Source organism: Megalobrama amblycephala, linkage group LG6 (genome assembly GCF_018812025.1).
Source record: "Megalobrama amblycephala isolate DHTTF-2021 linkage group LG6, ASM1881202v1, whole genome shotgun sequence".
Lineage (NCBI taxonomy): Eukaryota > Metazoa > Chordata > Actinopteri > Cypriniformes > Xenocyprididae > Megalobrama > Megalobrama amblycephala.
The window spans coordinates 702,605-722,771 of record NC_063049.1 but is presented as its reverse complement, the minus strand read 5'-3'; the positions used below and the strand labels follow the sequence as shown (position 1 = coordinate 722,771).

The 20,167-nt window shown below is 43.3% G+C and overlaps 1 protein-coding gene across 2 annotated transcripts in view; it reads left to right on the top strand.

The window, feature by feature from the left end:
- Positions 1-20,167, top strand: part of map4k4 (mitogen-activated protein kinase kinase kinase kinase 4) — a 44,138-nt gene that overhangs the window by 1,501 nt on the left and 22,470 nt on the right. For both annotated transcript variants that reach the window (XM_048192467.1, XM_048192466.1), the window contains exons 3-9: positions 15,076-15,132; positions 16,013-16,138; positions 18,129-18,239; positions 18,336-18,426; positions 19,283-19,413; positions 19,499-19,553; positions 20,036-20,114. In XM_048192467.1, coding sequence (XP_048048424.1) covers positions 15,076-15,132; positions 16,013-16,138; positions 18,129-18,239; positions 18,336-18,426; positions 19,283-19,413; positions 19,499-19,553; positions 20,036-20,114 — 650 coding nt within the window. The remainder of the gene's footprint in view (positions 1-15,075; positions 15,133-16,012; positions 16,139-18,128; positions 18,240-18,335; positions 18,427-19,282; positions 19,414-19,498; positions 19,554-20,035; positions 20,115-20,167) is intronic.

Here is a 20,167-nt window from a genome sequence, read left to right as displayed (position 1 = left end):
ACATATAAACATTGATCAGAACATAAATGGAGGCCGTCGAATGATAAACAAGCTCAAGTGTGCAGCTTGAGCACCAATGAACCAGTGAGATGTGTTAGATATCCGTCAGATCTGACTTCATTAAAGGGTTCGTTCTCTCCTCACGTGCTCTCAGACGTACAGGACTTTCTCTCTGTTCAGTAATTAGTAAGCAGATCTTCTGGTGTGACCTGCACTGCCTGATTGATTCATTAGTGTGTGGAAGTGTGCAGAAATACATGTTTTAAACCATCGCTGACTTCATTATGTCAGGTGTTTGATTCAGTGAGCGACTCCAGAAATACCTCATTTCACAAGTGTGTGTGAAACACTGAACTCGCTGTGGGTTCGATCAGATGGTGGTCACTGTGGCTGACGATATGCGCTTCACTGAGTCGTCACACGGCAGGAAATGGAGTGTGTTGTGCAGGAAGAGGCTTCAGCACCTCAACCCACAGTACAACACACACACACACACACACACGTGTGGAGAATAAAAGAGTAAATCGGACTTCTCTGGGACACAGCATGTATTCTGGGATATTTCAAAATCACTATCTGACGTGTTTAAGCTTCTGTAATGTAAAGAAATAAGACAGTGTTGAAATATAAGCAGATCCTGAACTTCAGCTCCAGATTCTGGAAACTGCGCTCAATTTGACTCATTTCCACAAGTTCCAGACTTGTAGTGCGGGAAATTCCCATAAACATTAATCACTAAAACTCCGGCTGAATGAGTAAATAGATTCATGCAGATCAACAGCTCAAATCAATCATTTGACATGTTTCTGTCAGACTGTAGTTTCACAGACGGCAGGGATGGAAATTAATGGAGGCTTGGGATGAAAATGCCCCCAAATTCAAGATAAGGGGGCAAAAAAAGTGCCCCTTATGGCTGTCGTGACTAAAAGTGTCAGTTGTGGCATTACCCTCAGTGTAGATTTGCTCATGTTGCCTCACATTTCTGCTGATCTTCTGAATGCAGCGTCCAATCAGAGGAGGTGTTCAGTGCACGCGCTCACTGTGATTATAACCAGGGTTCAGAACTCACATTAGACTCGTGTGTTCTTCACTCTTTCTTTATATCATTTATTGCCAGTTTTAATAACCGTTTGTTTTTCATGCTACTGAAATAATGAATGTGACGTCTTGATTTTCTAATCTGTGAACGCAATAAACAAATTCATAAACGTTTTTTAGCTTGGTTTGTAGCCTTGCTTTTTCCCACACAAAAATCTTTCTAATAATCATGAATAATCATTACAATATCAAGAGTGAAAATCAGCAGTAATGATTTTGTCATGATATCGTCAGACACAGCTTCTGTTCCTCCGCTGCACTGTAAAGATGGCTTCTGTTGATGTTGACATCTGCCACGTACTGGAAAAGTTCATTCTGACCCTGACAGACCGCGTGAGTGAATCAGCACCAGTGAATCTCTGAGTGAATCAGCAAAAGTGAATCTCTGAGTGAATCAGCACTATTGAATCTCTGAGTGAATCAGCACCAGTGAATCTCTGAGTGAATCAGCACCAGTGAATCTCTGAGTGAATCAGCACTAGTGAATCTCTGAGTGAATCAGCACCAGTGAATCTCTGAGTGAATCAGCACCAGTGAATCTCTAAGTGAATCAGCACTAGTGAATCTCTGAGTGAATCAGCACCAGTGAATCTCTGAGTGAATCAGCACTAGTGAATCTCTGAGTGAATCAGCACTATTGAATCTCTGAGTGAATCAGCACCAGTGAATCTCTGAGTGAATCAGCACCAGTGAATCTCTGAGTGAATCAGCACTAGTGAATCTCTGAGTGAATCAGCACTAGTGAATCTCTGAGTGAATCAGCACCAGTGAATCTCTGAGTGAATCAGCACCAGTGAATCTCTAAGTGAATCAGCACTAGTGAATCTCTGAGTGAATCAGCACTAGTGAATCTCTGAGTGAATCAGCACCAGTGAATCTCTGAGTGAATCAGCACTAGTGAATCAGCACCAGTGAATCTCTGAGTGAATCAGCACCAGTGAATCAGCACCAGTGAATCAGCACTAGTGAATCTCTGAGTGAATCAGCAGCACCATCTCTGAGTGAATCAGCACCAGTGAATCTGAGTGAATCAGCACTAGTGAATCTCTGAGTGAATCAGCAGCACCATCTCTGAGTGAATCAGCACCAGTGAATCAGCACCAGTGAATCTCTGAGTGAATCAGCACCAGTGAATCTCTGAGTGAATCAGCACCAGTGAATCTCTTGAGTGAATCAGCAGGAAGTGTGTTTGCACATTTTACTCATTTTACTTTGCTTACTGCAAAGGCTAAATAACTGTTAATCTGTCACCTTTTTTCTTATTGTTGGCTCTTTGGTGGTCAGAAACCCATGTGACCACATCATGTGACTGTGGAGAACCCCACCCACTCCACGCGACTCAACTAGCATGTGATCTTTCTGTGGCGTGTTGTCAGAACGACGTGTTGAGCCACATCACAGCGCTCACACATTCAGTTCCTCTGCCCCGCTGTTTGGATCATATTGACAGTATATTTTTATCAATATTGTTCTGCATGTGAACGTGTCACAGTGCTGATGTACGGTACCTTGACAAAGGCTTGTCGCTGATTCGTTGATTCAGTCTAAAGTGATTTCATACCGTACAGATGAAGTGTTTGTGCTCTGCTGCCGATCGGTCGATCTGACTGAGGAACGTTTGATTGATCAACCTTCGCCTATATGTTTAATGTAACTCATTATTTTGATTTGATTTCTTAATTTAATTAATAGATCCCCCCCCCAGTTTACACATGGCCCCTTTTTCTAGCATTGTGCACTGACAACAATTTTATTTAATAGAAAAGTTGATTATGTGGTGATCCACGTCACGTAACGTGTGACGACGGGTTCTGAACTTACAGACGCATCGAAGAACGTGAGGATCGTGCTTTAGGAGCTGAACTGTTTTACTTACTGAAGCTTTCTGCTTTCTGTTACAGTCTGATCCACACACACACACACACACACACACACACACACACACACACACACACACACACACACACACACACACACACACACACACACACACACACACACTGGGCTGCACAATGAATCAAATTTCTAATTGCGATTACGATTACGGATGCCACGATTTCATAATCGCTCAAAGGCGCGATTACAAGGAAAAATATCCGCTTATATTACGCTGCGTGTTTAAGAGGAGTGTTATGAGCATGTTGTGTCGCGCGAGGAGAATCACGACTGCTTCAGTGTGTAAAAGCTCTAACCCAGCTCAAAAGGAGCTAACATGACGTAGCTGTACGCTGATATGTCAAACGCACATGAAACACCAGCACCCGCCATTTTTAAAAAGTCGTGTACACAGCCTATATATTTACTCCACAAACTAACTAACTCTACAAACACGAAAAACAGCAATAGGACCTCTCAACCGTACGCATAGGAGAAAATCCAGCGCAACTTTGAGCAGACCAAGGAAGACATGATGAAGTATTTCTGCTAAGCTAGCGACACTGAGCATCAACCACACGGCGAAAGCTGAAACCGTTTCATATACTGTCTATCTAATAACGTATTGGACAGGACTGTTAAAGGGATCGTAAACTAACGAGGACTGAGAATGTGAACTCTGTGTGCTCAGGATCTGTCTGGACTGTTCTCAGCGCCGTCAAAATAAAAGTCACATCAACAAGCGCAGTTTAGGTCACTTCAGGCCCCAGGGAGCATCAGTTCTCAGGGAACCGCACTGCTGTCCAGTTCCTGCTTCTGCGTTCCAAGAACAACCCGACGCACAAGCCCCTACTGTTATGCCATGCACATGATGACTTTTTATTATTATTTAAAGAAGAAACTAAACCAATGTATAGCTGACATTTGAAGTTTAATGCTATAAACAATCATGAAGAGTGTTTTTAGCTTTTTTTTTTATATTTATACAAAACTATGGCACGCAGTTGCTTCAAACAATGGTGTAAAGCTATTCAATGCATCATTCAATGTAAACTGTGATAATCCTTATTAACGGCAATGGCAGTTTATTTATATAGCACAATTAAATACAACCTACATTGTCCAATGTGCTTTACAATAGTTAAAAACACAAAGTAAAAAAAAATTAAGCAATAAAACAGAATTGTCGAAAAATACCATAAAATAAACCTGAATTAGTGCTTCAGCATTATAATATAACAATAAAACACAATGTTAGGGTGCTTCAACATGTATTATGTGCTTTATCAACAAATATGTTTTCAACTTAGATTTGAAAACAGATAAAGATGAAGCCAGTCTAATGGAAATGGGCAGATCATTCCAGAGTCTAAGACACGGTCCCCTACATTTAACCTTGATTTAGGGACAGACAGGAGTGTCTGATCACATGACCAGTGATCTGGCTGGACGGGGCTCAGTCTAAAGCGTGGAAAGGTAAGGTGGAATCAGTCCATTTAGAGATTTATAAACGAAGTAAAATGTTAAAATCCACTCTAGTGTACTGGTGAGCAGTGTAGGGAACGTAAAATAGGAGTGATATGATCCCGTTAGGGTGGGGGTCATTAATAATCGCAATTACAATTTCAAGAGAATAATCAACAATTATGATTTTTGTCATAATCGTGCAGCCCTACACACACTCTCACACACACTCTCACACACACACTCACACACACACACACACACACACACACACTTGTATATGTGGTTTTCGGGGACTCTCCACAGGCGTAATGGTTTTTATACTGCACAGACGGTACGTTCCCTACACTAACACTAACCCTATGCCTGTCTGAAAACAGCAGATGACTCGATGTTTTTAAGACGAGCTCCGGCTGTAATGAGATGTGCTGCAACTTATTTATAATATCAGTAAAACAAAACCCTTTTTAATGTGACAATATAAGGTTCAGTTGTGCGGCGCTGCCCTGTCGGTCTCAGACGGTGTGTGTGAACGAGGCTGACCGCCTTTATATAACGCCTATAATCAATGAGGGCGAGCACTGACCTGTGTTTCAGTGAAGAGACTGTAGGGTTGGGCAGCTCATTGGTCAGCCCTGGCTGTTTAATGGTGCTCTATCTAAACCAGGGTGGGAATCTGCAGTCGCCTCACGATCCGATCCGATCCGATTCTGGGAGTCACGATCCGATTCTAAAACAATTCTTGATCTACTTTTTTTCTTATTAATTAATTAGTTTACCAACATAAACCTTAAAATCCTTACATTTACATATCCTTACATAAGTAATTAAGTAGGCCTACTTTTTAAAATAATTACAAATTGATAAAAAAAATTAAAACAAATGTAGTTTAAACTAATATAACTTCAAAACATACAAGCAAGCAGTAAATATAGAGGAGCAACGAAACAGATTACAAGCAATAAAGAGTGCTTTCAGTATTTCAGATTATCTGCACGTTTTCTCGTGTTTTCTGTCATCGTAGACATCGGGAGATCTAAGAAGCGTTCACGCGCGGATCTCTTTTGAAATATAACAACTAATGTGGTTTGTCCGTCCATTTAATGTCTTAAGACAAAACTGGCTGCGTTTAGGCTAACATTACATTAATTTTGTGTTATAAAACCATTTTGAGATGCAAGTACATTAAACCACTTACAGCCGCATGAAAATCAAATCAAATTAAACAAAGCTCGCGTCCTGTGCAGTGAAGCCCACCAATGTCGCGTAATAACAAAATTGACAAAAAACTGGCACATGTTACAATAGTAATATATTTATATTACTATTGTAACATAAATATATTACTATTGTAACATGTGCCAGTAGTAATATAAATATATTACTATTGTAACATGTTACAATAGTAATATATTTATGTTACAATAGTAATATATTTATATCTTCATTTGCTTCTAATTAAAATTATACATTTTAATTCTAAATATATAGTTGTTATTATGTAAATTGGCGTGTCGGTGTGGTGTGTGTCGGTGTGTGTGTGTGTGTCGGTGTGTGTGTGTTGGTGTGTGTGTGGTGTGTGTGTGTGTGTGTGGTGTGTGTCGGTGTGTGTGTGTGTCGGTGTGTGTGGTGTGTGTGGGTGTGTGTGTGGTGTGTGTCGGTGTGTGTGTGGCGTGTGTCGGTGTGTGTGGCGTGTGTCGGTGTGTGTGGTGTGTGTCGGTGTTGATCGTTCAGGCAGGACGAGGCAGGAAGCGGCGAACCGTCAGTGTCACTGATGACAAAACAAACAGAACAAAATGAAAGTCGGCGGCAGAAACGAAACGCCAACTGAAAGTCCAGGCCCGGTCCTGTCTCGCCCTGTGATCCGTCCGGAGCTCCTCTGCGGGACTCGGGCCGGTGTGAGGCGCAGGTGACGCTCATTAACACTCGCCCCGCTTCACGCCACAGACACGCCCTGCGTCTCAGTCAGCTCCAGAGGTCATGTGATCAAATGTGGCCAACTGACCCCTGAACACACACACGGTCACGTCTGAAAACCGCTTCAGACCACTTCAGAGTGACGCTTCGAGGTCATGTGACGCCTGCTTCAGTGCGGTCTGAATCTGGAAATGATCGATGTGACGTCATGCTCTGCGGTGTCTCATTTAAAAGCATAAATTCAACATTGAACACATGATCATCAATGTAAACGTGCGCTCTGCTCCACTTTACTGCAGCGCTGCCGTCCTGCAGATTCAGTGTTTGCGCTCTTTATTCCAATAAGAGGTCATGCTGTGACACATCCATCCTCTATTGGTCACACGTCCTCATGTGATACGAGTTCAGAGGTCACCACACTTGAACTTTGGAGCGCAGCGATGTGAATCTTCCTCGCTTGAGCTTGTGTTTCCGGCCTCCTGCGTTCACGTGTGTGTGTGTGTGTGTGTGTGTGTGTGTGTGTGTGTGTGTGTGTGTGTGTGTGCGTGTGTGTGTGTGTGTGTGTGCGTGTGCGTCTGCTGCTGTCAGGACTGAACCCTAGTGAACGTCCGTCCAGAGCTGAGGAGTCACAATGGATGACAAAATAATAATCACAATATACTGTTTTGATCAAACTGTGTAGTTTCTGCTGTAATATAAATAATAAATCCTGATTAACGCCATGTTTCAGGTTTGTAATGTGTTGTCACTGTGGTGAGCGCTGCGGTCACGCCTGAACGACTCTCAGTGAGCGTGAAGATCACAGGCGGCAGCCATCTTACACGTGTGTCTGTGCTCTGGAATCACGTGAGCGTCTCTTCGCTATAGTGCAGACTCTGTGCTGGACGTGTTGAGAGAAGCGTCGCGTCACATCAGACCTCTTTATTAGTCGAGGGCCGAGGCCTGCTCGTGTTCTCTCTCTCTCTCTCTCTCTCTCTCTCTCTCTCTCTCTCTCTCTCTGTCTCTCTCTGTCTCTCTCTCTCTCTCTCTCTCTCTCTCTCTCTCTCTCTGTCTCTCTCTCTCTCTCTCTCTCTCTCTCTCTCTCTCATCTTAAAGGGGAAGTTCACATAAATATGAACATTGTTGTTCCAGACCTGTATGTCTCTCCTCCTCCTGTGGATCACTGAAGACATGTTAAAGAATGTGAGTAACCCAACAGTTTTGGTGACCTTTGACTTCCTGTACGTTTTTTTCCCGTCCTCTGGAAGTCAGAGGGTCCATCAGCTGAATGGTTACCCATAATCTTCTTTTGTGTTCAGCAGAAGAAATGAATTGATACAGGTTTGGAGGAAGTTGAGGGTGATTCACTTTGGGTGAACTGTCCCTTTAAATGCAGTTCAGAAATGGTTCCAGCACAAGCTGTGTGTGTGTTGGTGTGTGTGTGTGTGTGTGTGTGTGTCGGTGTGTGTGTGTGTCGGTGTGTGTGTGTGTCGGTGTGTGTGTGTGTCGGTGTGTGTGTGTGTGTGTGTGTGTGTGTGTGTGTGTGTGTGTGTGTTCTCAGATGATGTGAGGTTTCTCCATCGGTCATGTCCTCACGCTGTCAGTGTGAATGTTCAGCCAACAGGCTTCTGAACACAAACACTGGATTCCTCTTCCCATCAGGAACGCTCATCCGCCCTCTCACAAACCCATGTGTTTTTTTTCTCTTCAGTGCTTGTCGACTGTTTTTCTTTGTGTCGGCCAATGAGACGCGAGCTTTGCGTCACATGTCCGGAGCCGCTGCAGACACGCCTCAGAGCTTTTGGTGGCGCTGACACACTGAAATCAGTGCAGGATGATGATGGAGCTGCTGCTGTTGGTCACATGACTCCTCAAACAGTCACTTTAGCCCAGTGTGAGTCACTGCTCTTGTGCGCTCACGTCTGCAGTGCAGTTAATCACGTCAAACACATCCTCATGATCATGTGTGTTTGAGGCCTGCGCTGCAGTTATGGCCATCAAATGGCATTTTCCATCGCACACATACAGATAAAAGCTTGTTCGTTTATTATCATATGATTCACTGAGCATGTGACCTCAGCACGAGGCTCTGATTGGCTGAGGGAGTGTGTAACCAGGCAGACTCATCCGGCCGTGTTGAAACACTGAGCTCGGCTCTGAATGTGTGAGAGGAGCGTCTGATTCCCGCTCCGTCTCTCTCTCGGTTGCCGTGGTAACTCGGGTCTTAATCTCTAGGGCAGTCCAGATTAACCCATGTGATCCTGAAACGGCTGAAGATCCTCGTGCCAGAGCCCATTATCACTGAAGCTCATTTGGATGGACTGAACTCTTATCAAAAGATATTTAATGAAGTGATGAAGCATCTAAGATCAATTTTAAAAACTCATTTTAATCATTTTTTATTATTATTTTATGTATCTCTTTCTTGCCATGAATATAGCCAGGCTAGCTAAACCATAAACAAACAAAGAAAGAAAGTCTTGAAGCGTTCGTTCACCCAGAAATGACACTTCAGTCAGTATTTCCTCCCCTCACGTCAGACCTTCGTTCATCTTCACAACACGCATCACGCTCTCACGTTGCTTCATAGATTGAGTCACTGGAGTCACATGGATAACTTTAATGATGTCTCTCCTATCTTTTCTTACGGGTGTGGAGCGACATGAGTGAGTAATTAAAGGGTCATGAAACTCCCCTGTTTCACACCTCTGAGCTGGAAAAACTCTGTGGAAATGGGCGTTTAAAGCTCGGGAAAAGTGGGAGTGTAGAGGGGGGGAAGAGGGGAGAGAACAACCAATGAAGCACAGACACTAAACACACTCATTATACAGCATAATGAATATTAATATATGAGCATGGAGAAAATGACAACAAACTCCCAAGCACAAGGGAGAAATGTGAAAGAATATTTAATAAGGCTAATAATAGGTTACTTTGATTAAGTTTACGAGCACTGCAGTCTCAAAATCTGTCTTTTATAATGATCGTGTCGTCGCGTTCAGATAGGCTTCACCACTGTATCAGTGTCCAGTTTGCACATATAATTCATTTGAAGAAGACTTGATGAATGTGTGCATAACTACAGCGTGCTGGTTAATGTTTGGTGCAGGAGAATGTGTGAAATAAAAACTTTAAACACGGATACTTTATTCTGTATGAGCTGTGTGTCACGTGGCTAGTGTTATTAAACTCATCGTGGAGCTCCGCGCTGAAATCGATCATATGCGCCTGTATATCATAAAAACAATCGTATTTTTCATGTGTTCGTATTCAAACTCCAGTTCTGACCGCATCGCGAGCAAAACACAAACACACTCATGTGCTGCTGTGCTGAGGGAAACAGCCTACGGCTCGCGTGTTTGAACGCAGCTAGAGCAGGCAGAGGGGAATGAACAGCACTTTTTGTGACATTCTCCGCTGTAATACGATCTCATGTGAACATATTTTCCATTTGTGCTGGTAGATCACAGCAAAACAATCCACATGCACACAAACCTCTGCTCTGGTCGCGTCGCAGGAAAACACATTGTGTTGCAGCACTGAGGAAACGAACACCAATGAATGACAAGAGACCGAGGCGAGAGAAGTGATGCTTCCTCATGCATAATACTGCAATTATAATCTTATGCATACTACAGCGCAGTGATTGGATTAAATGAGCTTTATGTCATGAATATATGTCGAGAATCGCTCGAAATGGTCTACGTCAGCATGTTCGACCAGCCTATACTTGGGCCGAAAACACACGATGACGTCAGATTTTGTGACGTTGCTCCGACTCAGCTTTTCAAACCGGAAGACAGAAATCGCTCTGAAAAATGCAAAAATAACTATTTTTCACTTATGAATAACATTAATGAGTAGCTTTAGTGTTTTCAATGATGTGCAGCCTATACATATCTGTTTACATCTCAACAAAAGTGTTTTGGGGTTTCATGACCCTTTAATGACGACAATTTCATTTCTGGGCGAACTAACCCTTGAACCTCTTCACGCTGGGTTCACACTCGCTCTGTTTTTCCTACATGAAAGAGCCGCTCAGGACGTTCTGCGAGAGTGATGCGCGGATCACGGTTATATCCATATCGGATAATCCGACAACGCATTTCTATTCAGGGAAAACCAATCAATAAAGCATATGCCTAGAGCACCTCCTAGTGGTCATTATATAAAACACACAGGAAACCCCACATGAGATATTGCTTGAAAACTTTAACTAAAAATATAACAGAGATTATTCTGTTATTTTCAACAATTATTCATTGTTTTTTCAACAATGATGTAATGAAACAGCGACAATTTTAGTTTGAAGGGAGTAAAATCTGTGTTTAGACTATTAAGGGAATGTCATTTTGCCAAAGAAGATCTAACAGCAGATCTGGGTGATGTTAGAGCTGATCCGCACAGGCCCTGTAGAGTTCAGGCACAAGACTTCCTCTTCAGTTTGCACACTGAACATGTGTTACAGCTTCATCAATCACCAGATTGATGAATTTATCTTTAAAATGTACCTATAGGGACAGAGGTACATCCACTACAGGAAACACAATCCTGTGGGAAACACTGTATATATGAGAGTGTGTTCAAAATACAAATCTCATTCTCTTGATATTAAAACACCTAAAACACATGCCTGTAAAAGTGTTTTTTCCGCTGTGATCAGGATTTTACTCATTTTGAGCCAGGAAAAACCCTGTCATGGATAATATTGGAAGCGCATGTTCTCATTGGTCAAGCACAGCGGTGAGAATGGTGTCAGATGTTTTATTTCTGGCTGATCTCACCCTATGAGAAGCAGTGAAACACCTGCTTGATGAAACACTGAGAGTGACCCATGTGACCTGCTGGACGTCCAGGAGCCTTACCAGTTTTCACAAGACTTACCAATAACAGAATCTGTTTTGTTCAACTTATTTTGTGAGGATTCAGAAGTGTGCAAATTGAAATGGCCAGTGTGTTATTTTGTTCCTGAGGGTAATGTGATTTGGGCTTCAGAGGTAAACGAAGCTTGACCTTTTCGGGCCGTGAAGGTTTTGTGCTGTTGTACATGGAGGAAGAGATCTGAAGTACTTCCCCTTATGTGACTTTTCCTACAGATGAATTGGTTTTGCTGATCTGATCCTTTGAATCTGAATAATCTAAATGAAAACAAAAGCACAGAATGAATGTTGACTGATGGACACAGAAACCATTTCAGACTGTCCCAGATGGTGGGAGGGTTAAAAAATTAAAAGCATCACAAATGCCACATTTCAGTAATTATCGTTGCACACTTTGAAAGTGCTGTAGGTCTTTAATCAAGCTGGTGACGCTTGACTCGACTCGGCGCTCGGGTTAGCACTGTCTGATGTACTGCTCGAACCGCTCTTCACATCCTGATAGCAGTCAATAATAGAGTGCTCTGAATATTAAAGAAAATAATGTGTGTGTGTGTGTGTGTGTGTGTGTGTGTGTGTGTGTGTGTGATAAAAAATCTACCTGCATAAATAGTTCAGAAACATGGCAGGAAAAAGAAAATAAAAGAGATAAAAACAACAACAACAAAAACCAGTCCTGCTAAAACAGGATTTCTGTATGAAAGAATGCAGATGTTTTCAGAGTCTCCAGAATCTGTCCAAATTGCGAATGAGATCATAAGTTAGTTTCTCCAAAGGAAAAAGGCAGATAACGGATGTGGTAATCATGGGAACACACAGACCAGCTCAGACCAGCTCACTTTTTTTGCCCCAAAATAAAATAATTATTGAATGGACAAAAAGGTTTTCAGGTGTATGTCCAGCAGATAAAAGAAGGGGAAGTTATTTCCTGGATCACAGAATGAAGCCTGTCCGGAACGATCACAGGGACTAAATAACTGGGAAAATGTGTCTCTTACATTTAAAACAGAGATTTGAGCAACTAGACGACATTCAGTGAAGGCAGACAGGTTTAAAATAAATCCTGTGGGAAAAACTGAAATTTTGTTCATGTAGAGAAATTGAAGTACGCATTGGAAAATTACCGTTACAGATCTTAGTGCAGTCTGAACTGAATGATGATCCCGTTCAGCGGCTTCAGATCCTGAATGATGATCCTGTTCAGTGGCTTCAGATCCTGAATGATGATCCTGAATGAGAATCACAACACAAGTATTGATCACAACACTTTGAAGAATCAGAGATTGAGTTTCAGCAGGATTTGTTCTGCATTAAGAGACTCTGTGAAAAGCCGAATTTGAAGGTATTTGAATAAATCTACAGGGAAAATGTTAGTCTAATTTGTTCAAATGACTTTAAGAGTTCAGAAGTCTTCAAGCCTGAGAAATCAGACTAACCCTCGGAGCTCCAGACCAACACTCCTGATCCGAGTCGGACAATCAGGATTCAGAGCCAAGGGGATCGAGCAGACATGACTCGAGGAGTATTCAAATGTTTTCTCACATCCCTACAAACCGATAATCTATTATAAATAATGACATTATCAATAAGGGAATTCGTCGGTCTATATCGCTGAACAGCAGGAGCGACTCTGGTCAGATAACATGGACGGATCTGAAGCAGATTTAATGGAGGGAGAATATAATGATTTATAGCGTCGACTCTCCCAAAACGGTAAATCAGCAAAGACGTCCACTTTTTCAAATGGTTTTTAATTGTTTGAATTAGAGGAGAATAACTGGTCTCAGAAATATCAAAGATCTCTTTCTGAAACTGGACCTGACAGATCGCAGGGGACACATTTTCCTAAATTAACTTTATATCCCGACACGGCGACGAGAGAACGCTCTTTCCCGTTCTCTGTGATATCCCACTTTTATCGTGTTGGTCCTGATGGATCTGCCAGAGTAACTCAGAGTAATGGTGCTGGAGGACACCGGTCCACGGCCCGTGCTGGACACGCCTCAGACGTCATCTCTGGACACACCCTCACTGATGAAGCTGAACAACCCTCAGACCCTGGAAACACAACACCACACGGCCTGAAGCCTCCTCGCATCACGGCTGGGGTTTATCTTGACAATTTGTTTTCGTTCAGAGCGAGATGGAGCAGGACTCGTTCTGCGGTACCGCTGCTCTCGCTGATGGTCCGAAAGGTGCGTAATAGTCAGGATGGATACGCTTATTTAACATTTTAGTGTAAAAACCCTTGTTTGTGTGCCGTCAGATGAAATCCTGCAGGCGTCCGTGCGATAAACGCACATCCTCGAACGAGCGCGGATTTCCAGCGGATTTACTTCAACTCCTCAGCAAATATCTGCTAACCCTTTATATATAAAGGGACTTTGATATCTATTGTTTGATCCATTTCAGAGAAGGACAAAGTCATAATTTAGGATGTGCTGAATAAAGCTCTCTCAGGACATAACGTGCGACGCCGCTGACTGACGTGTGCGTGAATCACGGTCACATGCTCAGAGCAATAATGTACGTTACGGCATTAAACACTTTATAACAAGCAGAATAATACAGTCACGATACACTCAGTGTCACTTTCAGCTATGTGTTTTATAGTGTTATAGTATTTCAAAGGACAAAAACATTAACTTTAACTATTGTCTTTACATCATCAGGCTGTCACTTTACTCTGGCGCGAGCCGCGGCCCTGTGCGGTCACACTCTCGGCCCATGTGACGTACTGTAAGCTCGAACACTGCTCTGAAACGAAAGCTAATGAAGTCTCGTACAGATAGGCAGCAGTGTTCGAGTCTGTCGCTTCTGAACTATAGAGAGATTCATGAAAATATTTATAATCGAAGGATCTCCTCAGAGGTCACCACCTACGTTCCTTATCATATTAACTGAAGATCATTATTTTGATTGGTTGGTGATCAAGTGACTAGATTTGTTAGCAGATATTTGGTAAAAAGCAATAGCTTTTGAATGTGGTGCTCCGTATTCAGCGGTCCATGCTTTCACAGATGATTTCAGATTAGGGATGGATGTATTTGCTCTAGCTTAATGATGACTTCCTCAAGATTTGTCCTAGGAATAAGATGACCATGTGGTGTGGCTTTAGCTGCATCCCGTATCCTAGCTGAAGACACTGGAGCGTCTCTGCTTCAAGCCACGCTTGTGATAAACTGTCCAGACGGGATCAGCGTTTAGAGGAGACGTGTTTAACTGCTCCACAAACTGTTCAGGGATGGAAAATAGTCAAGAATATGATAATAAAACATATAGTCCCTCACTTTAGGATTCACTGGCTCCATATATCTATCACACCTGTATTAGTCCAGAGGAGCATCATTATGCCATTAAAGTCACCCAAACCTGCACCGCTCTGCTCCTGGAGGAACGTCCTGCAGACGTCACCGATGGGCTCTCCAGCCACAGTTTAATGGACTCGAGATGAAGGTCATGTGAACATCTCTGGGAACACCTGGATTGGCTGCTTTAGAGACCTCTGCTGTCAGCGAGAGTCACACAGGTGTGTGATGCTGGAGGACTGAGCCTCAGCATCCGATGCTTTGTGAAGCTGCAAACACTAATTGAGTTTGATCGTTTTCTAATTGTTACCACAGTACACTTCCATAAGGGCTGTTGGAGAAAACTTCAGTCAACTACTGTGTGGTTAAATCTCAGTATGGTCAGGTGACCTTAATTTCTACAGTACAGAGTGTTTCAACAGGAAAATAATGATTCAATGATTCAGTTTTTCTCTGTAAGTGTCTGAAGTCTCGGCGTATCCCTACAGCGCTGAACACACACATGCTTTGTGTCTTTTGATAATGATCGTATCATCTTCCTCTGTGTTTGTGTTCAGGGTCGACATGTCAAAACCGGACAGCTGGCCGCCATCAAAGTCATGGACGTGACTGAAGTAAGTCCTGCTCTTCACTTCAACACACTCCAGTTTGGGATGTAAAACAATGGGAATTGGGATATACAGATTATATCTATCTTTTCTGCTTAGCAATACTGTGATTGAATTGAGTCATCAAGAAAAACGACACATAAAAGTATAAAAACATGCGCAGGAGAACAGTAATGACCCGTTCTCCTCAGACAGCGAGACCTAGCGGAGCGTTTGACCCTTATTTTGCTTCCTAAGGAAGCGACCGGTTTTCACCCGTTTGGTGGGAAGAGAAACGAACCCAACGTGTGTGTATTGTTGACACAATGCAGGACATCATTTGATCTTTTGCTCTGATACTCTTTTTCTAGTTTTTCATGTCTTTCCAGATTTATACATTTTGTGAAAAGCAAAACGTGAGTCTTGATAAAGTGTTGTTATACTGACAGTGCCAGGATGAATTATTTTTACTTGTCAAAAGTTCAGAGGGATTTATTCTGTAATGTGACACACTAGATCATTCACTGTACACATCATTCAGCTCATTCCCAACATGATTAATATTGTTCATCATTCATACAGCATTATTCACATTCAGAGAGACGAATGTCCTCTTCATTACAGTGATGCGCAGCTGACGCCTGTGACATCACTCACACAAACACATCAACTTCCTGTCCTCCTCCACTCACTGACTGACTTCAGATCAGCACGACAGAAGAGAGCTCGAGAAACTGTTTTTATTCTGTGTTTTTGCTCAGTTGTGCTTTATTCAAGTGAAAATCTGTCCATATTCTTACAGTAGGGAATAATTGATTCAAAAATGAAACGCTGACCTCAGATACTGTATTCTGTGTGTGTGTGTGTGTGTGTGTGTGTGTGTGTGTGTGTGTGTGTGTGTGTTCAGGATGAAGAAGAGGAGATTAAGCTGGAGATTAACATGCTGAAGAAATACTCTCATCACAGAAACATTGCCACATATTACGGCGCGTTCATTAAGAAGAGCCCTCCAGGACACGACGACCAGCTGTGGGTCAGTTACACACACACACACACACACACACTCACACACACGCTCACACACACACACACACACGCTCACACACACACGCTCACACACACACACACGCTCACACACACACACACGCTCACACACACACACACACTCGAGCATCACTGTATATCCACACACGTTCCCAGGAATCTCATGGCCAGTTTCACAGACACAGGTTGATCTGGTCCAGACTGAAGAGTCTGATCTGTTTTAACTGGATCATGTGTGAAACATGTCATGTGATTGTTTTGTCTCCAGATGAACAGCAGTGATGTTTGCTTATAGAAGCTTCTCAAATGTCCCGACTGAACGAAGGGCCGGTTGCATTAACTACTAGACTAGTCTTAAAAGTTGGTCATTGAATGATTTCATCAAGACTTTCTGAAGCCTGCGTCATGAAAGACTGACTCTGAACTGCTGGTCGGTCACAGTAGTTCGTAAGACACAGATTAATCTGAGCCGTGTCTGAAACCAGACCTGTGTTCGGCTGGAAATGTTTTCACCTCATGTCAGGTTTATTGATCGCAGAGCGTTTCTTTCGGGACCCGGAGCTCAGCGAGGGTTTCCATCTACAGCTGGTCATGTGACACTCGTTCAGATCCTACACAACAACACTGTTGATCGTAGCGTCGAGCCCTTCTCAGATGTGACGGTGTGATGCTACTGCCAATCTCACAGCAAAACCTTTACTACACACATTAACTCAATCAAACAATAGCGTGTGTGTTTGTCTTTAATTGGTTCAGTCATTAAGAGAGAATGGAGATTGGGTTATTGTTCATGTCACTGACACTTACAGCAGCAGAAGATCATGTGTCATGTGATGTGTGTCCGTGAGCAGCAGCAATACTGGTGTTCACACTGAAACCTGGGAAAAATACAATACAACCGTTATGAAGCGTAAAAGAGTTAATCACATGGCAGAAATGTAGAAGCTAACTATGGTTTAGTCTAACAAAAATTGTGATTAACCGAAAAATGACAATAAAATGCTTAACCCAATGTAACTGTGAACCCGCCCCAGATCTGCTACCATGACTAGACCCCTTGAGATCCAGACCTGTGGATCCCACAACCAGGAAGTGCCCTTCAGTGCACCAGGATGCTGAATTTATTGTATTGTTTCCAAGTACAATCATGTAAATCAACCCAAACATGGTGAAACGCACACAAACTCCAGAAAAACACCAGACTGAGAAGTTCAGGTCGAGCGGAGAGTGTGACGACAGACAGAGAAGTGTTTCCGCCGGTTCCCTGAACTGAAGCGCTTCATTCCTCGACTGTAATCCTGTCAAAAAGCTCTTTATTTCAAGCTGAAATCCTGTCCCCAGATATCACATTTACTGCACAGATCCTGGACACGTTTATATGGTCTCGAGACGTCTTGAGACTCTGATACTTCCTGACATGTGTGACGACTTGCCCCGCACCAGCACATGTTTCTGCTTTATTACTCTGAGTAAAAATGAAAGTGCAAAAGAGGGTTTCTTTATTTGACGCTGTTTGCTGAGATTTTATCATCTTCAGTTCCGTGTGTGTGTGTGTGTGTGTGTGTGTGTGTGTGTGTGTGTGTGTGTGTGTGTGTGTGTGTGAGTGTGTGTGAGTGTGTGTGTGTGTGTGTGAGTGTGTGTGAGTGTGTGTGAGTGTGTGTGTGTGTGTGTGTGTGTGTGTGTGTGTGTGTGTGAGTGTGTGTGAGTGTGTGTGAGTGTGTGTGAGTGTGTGTGAGTGTGTGTGTGTGTGAGAGTGTGTGTGTGTGTGTGTGAGTGTGTGTGAGTGTGTGTGAGTGTGTGTGTGTGTGTGTGTGTGTGTGTGTGTGTGTGTGTGTGAGTGTGTGTGAGTGTGTGTGAGTGTGTGTGAGTGTGTGTGAGTGTGTGTGAGTGTGTGTGTGTGTGTGAGTGTGTGTGAGTGTGTGTGTGTGTGTGTGTGTGAGTGTGTGTGTACAGTAAACCTGTCGCTCTTGTTTGTGTAGCTGGTGATGGAGTTCTGTGGAGCCGGTTCGATAACGGATCTTGTGAAGAACACGAAGGGAAACACGCTGAAAGAAGACTGGATTGCGTACATCTCCAGAGAGATCCTCCGGGTATGAAGCTGACACGGCAGCGGGAGTGTGTGTGTGTGTGTGTGTGTGTGTGTGTGTGTGTGTGTTCTCTGATTGAGCGTGTCCTCTTCTCCTCAGGGTCTGGCCCACCTGCACGCTCATCACGTCATCCACAGAGACATCAAGGGCCAGAACGTGCTGCTGACGGAGAACGCAGAGGTCAAGCTAGGTCAGATCTCCAGCACTGTCACATGCTGTCACAAGAACATCCTTCCTTCAACAAAATCATCAGGAAAAACTGTCGTTTTATTATTTGTTTTCTGCTTTCACTGACAGCCCACATCTTCTCCATTAATCACACTGACACTGCGTACGGTAATAACGATACCGGTATGAAATATCAGAGCGGTTTAAAGAGGAAACATTATGAAAGAAACATGCCTGACTGTATCAGTATCCTAAGGGAATGGCCTTCATGTATGGTCACCTGAACACGGCGAGCTTCTCTTGCCATCCTGCCGCCTCTCGTGTGTTTGTCATACAGAAGTGTGTTTTCAGATATCCTAAATCTGTCACTAAATATTAATAAAATGAGGCAGCAACAGCAAGTTTTATTTTTATAGGTCACTCATTTCACTGAACCTGATCATGTTGAAATGATCCTTAAAGTGTGTAAATTAATCGGTTAATTTCTTTTATTTTTTCAGTTTCGTTTTGTTTTAAAGAATCAGAGAATCAGTGAAAATCCCCCACAGCACCACCTAGTGTCCAACCAGCGCCGATACAGCTGAGCGCAGATACTGAACCTGTGTGAAAATGACCACATCACAATAGTCAAATATTCAGTAATTCACTTTAGGGCAGTATTGCTGGATTTGATATTGGAGGGCGTGTGTTTCTAACTAAAGGACACATGGTGGCAGCAGCAGCTCCTCACAGTACATCAGACTAAAGCTGTGATATAAAACTGTTATATAACTCTATCTATATAAGACTCTCCTTCAGACGCCTCTTTCTCCATAAGGCTTTACGCCCATGTGAGCGTGATGTGTGTCAGCTGACCTGCTCTCTGATCTCATCCGCAGTGGACTTCGGCGTCAGCGCTCAGCTGGATCGGACCGTAGGCCGCAGAAACACCTTCATTGGGACGCCGTACTGGATGGCTCCAGAGGTCATCGCCTGTGACGAAAACCCGGACGCTACTTACGACTACAGGGTAATGAGCTCACCTGACACACACTGACCTCTGACACCATGAGTGAATGTGGCGCTGACCGGAGGATACTGTGTTTCCTGTGCAGAGCGATCTGTGGTCCTGTGGGATCACGGCGATAGAGATGGCGGAGGGCGCTCCTCGTGAGTACTTCATCACACTCCTCACTCTTCAGACGGCTTCTCCGGGCCACTCGCATGTCCTGATGCTTTTATTTTTTAGAGGAAGTGAATGTACTGTTTGCTCATTTAAAACTCTGTTCCTGGAGGTCCACAGCCCTCCACCTGTAGTCTTGGAGTAATCCTGAAGGATTTGATGGGTTTGTTAGGGCGGAGGACTGTGGCCCTCCAGGAACTGACCCTAAATTCTGTCCTCTACCTTTGACTCTCTCCTCGACGAGCTGCTCTCGTCTCTCTGTGGAAGTGAATATGGTTTCTGTGGCTCCTCGAGCAGAAGTATCGTAACACGTCACTCTGACATATATTAGATCATTATGCCATTCAATTATGCAGTAGGTTTTCACACATGATCAGTCGTGGCACAGTTAATTTCTGGTCAAACATGACCTTTAATATCCAGAATTGCTAATTGGGATTGATGGGACGTGTGTGTCGGTGTTTTGCAGCGTTGTGTGATATGCATCCCATGCGCGCGCTCTTTCTCATACCCAGAAATCCTCCACCCAGACTCAAGTCCAAGAAATGGTCAGTACCTTCATCTTCTTGTCGTAATGATGCCAGCGGGTCAAAGGTCTCCT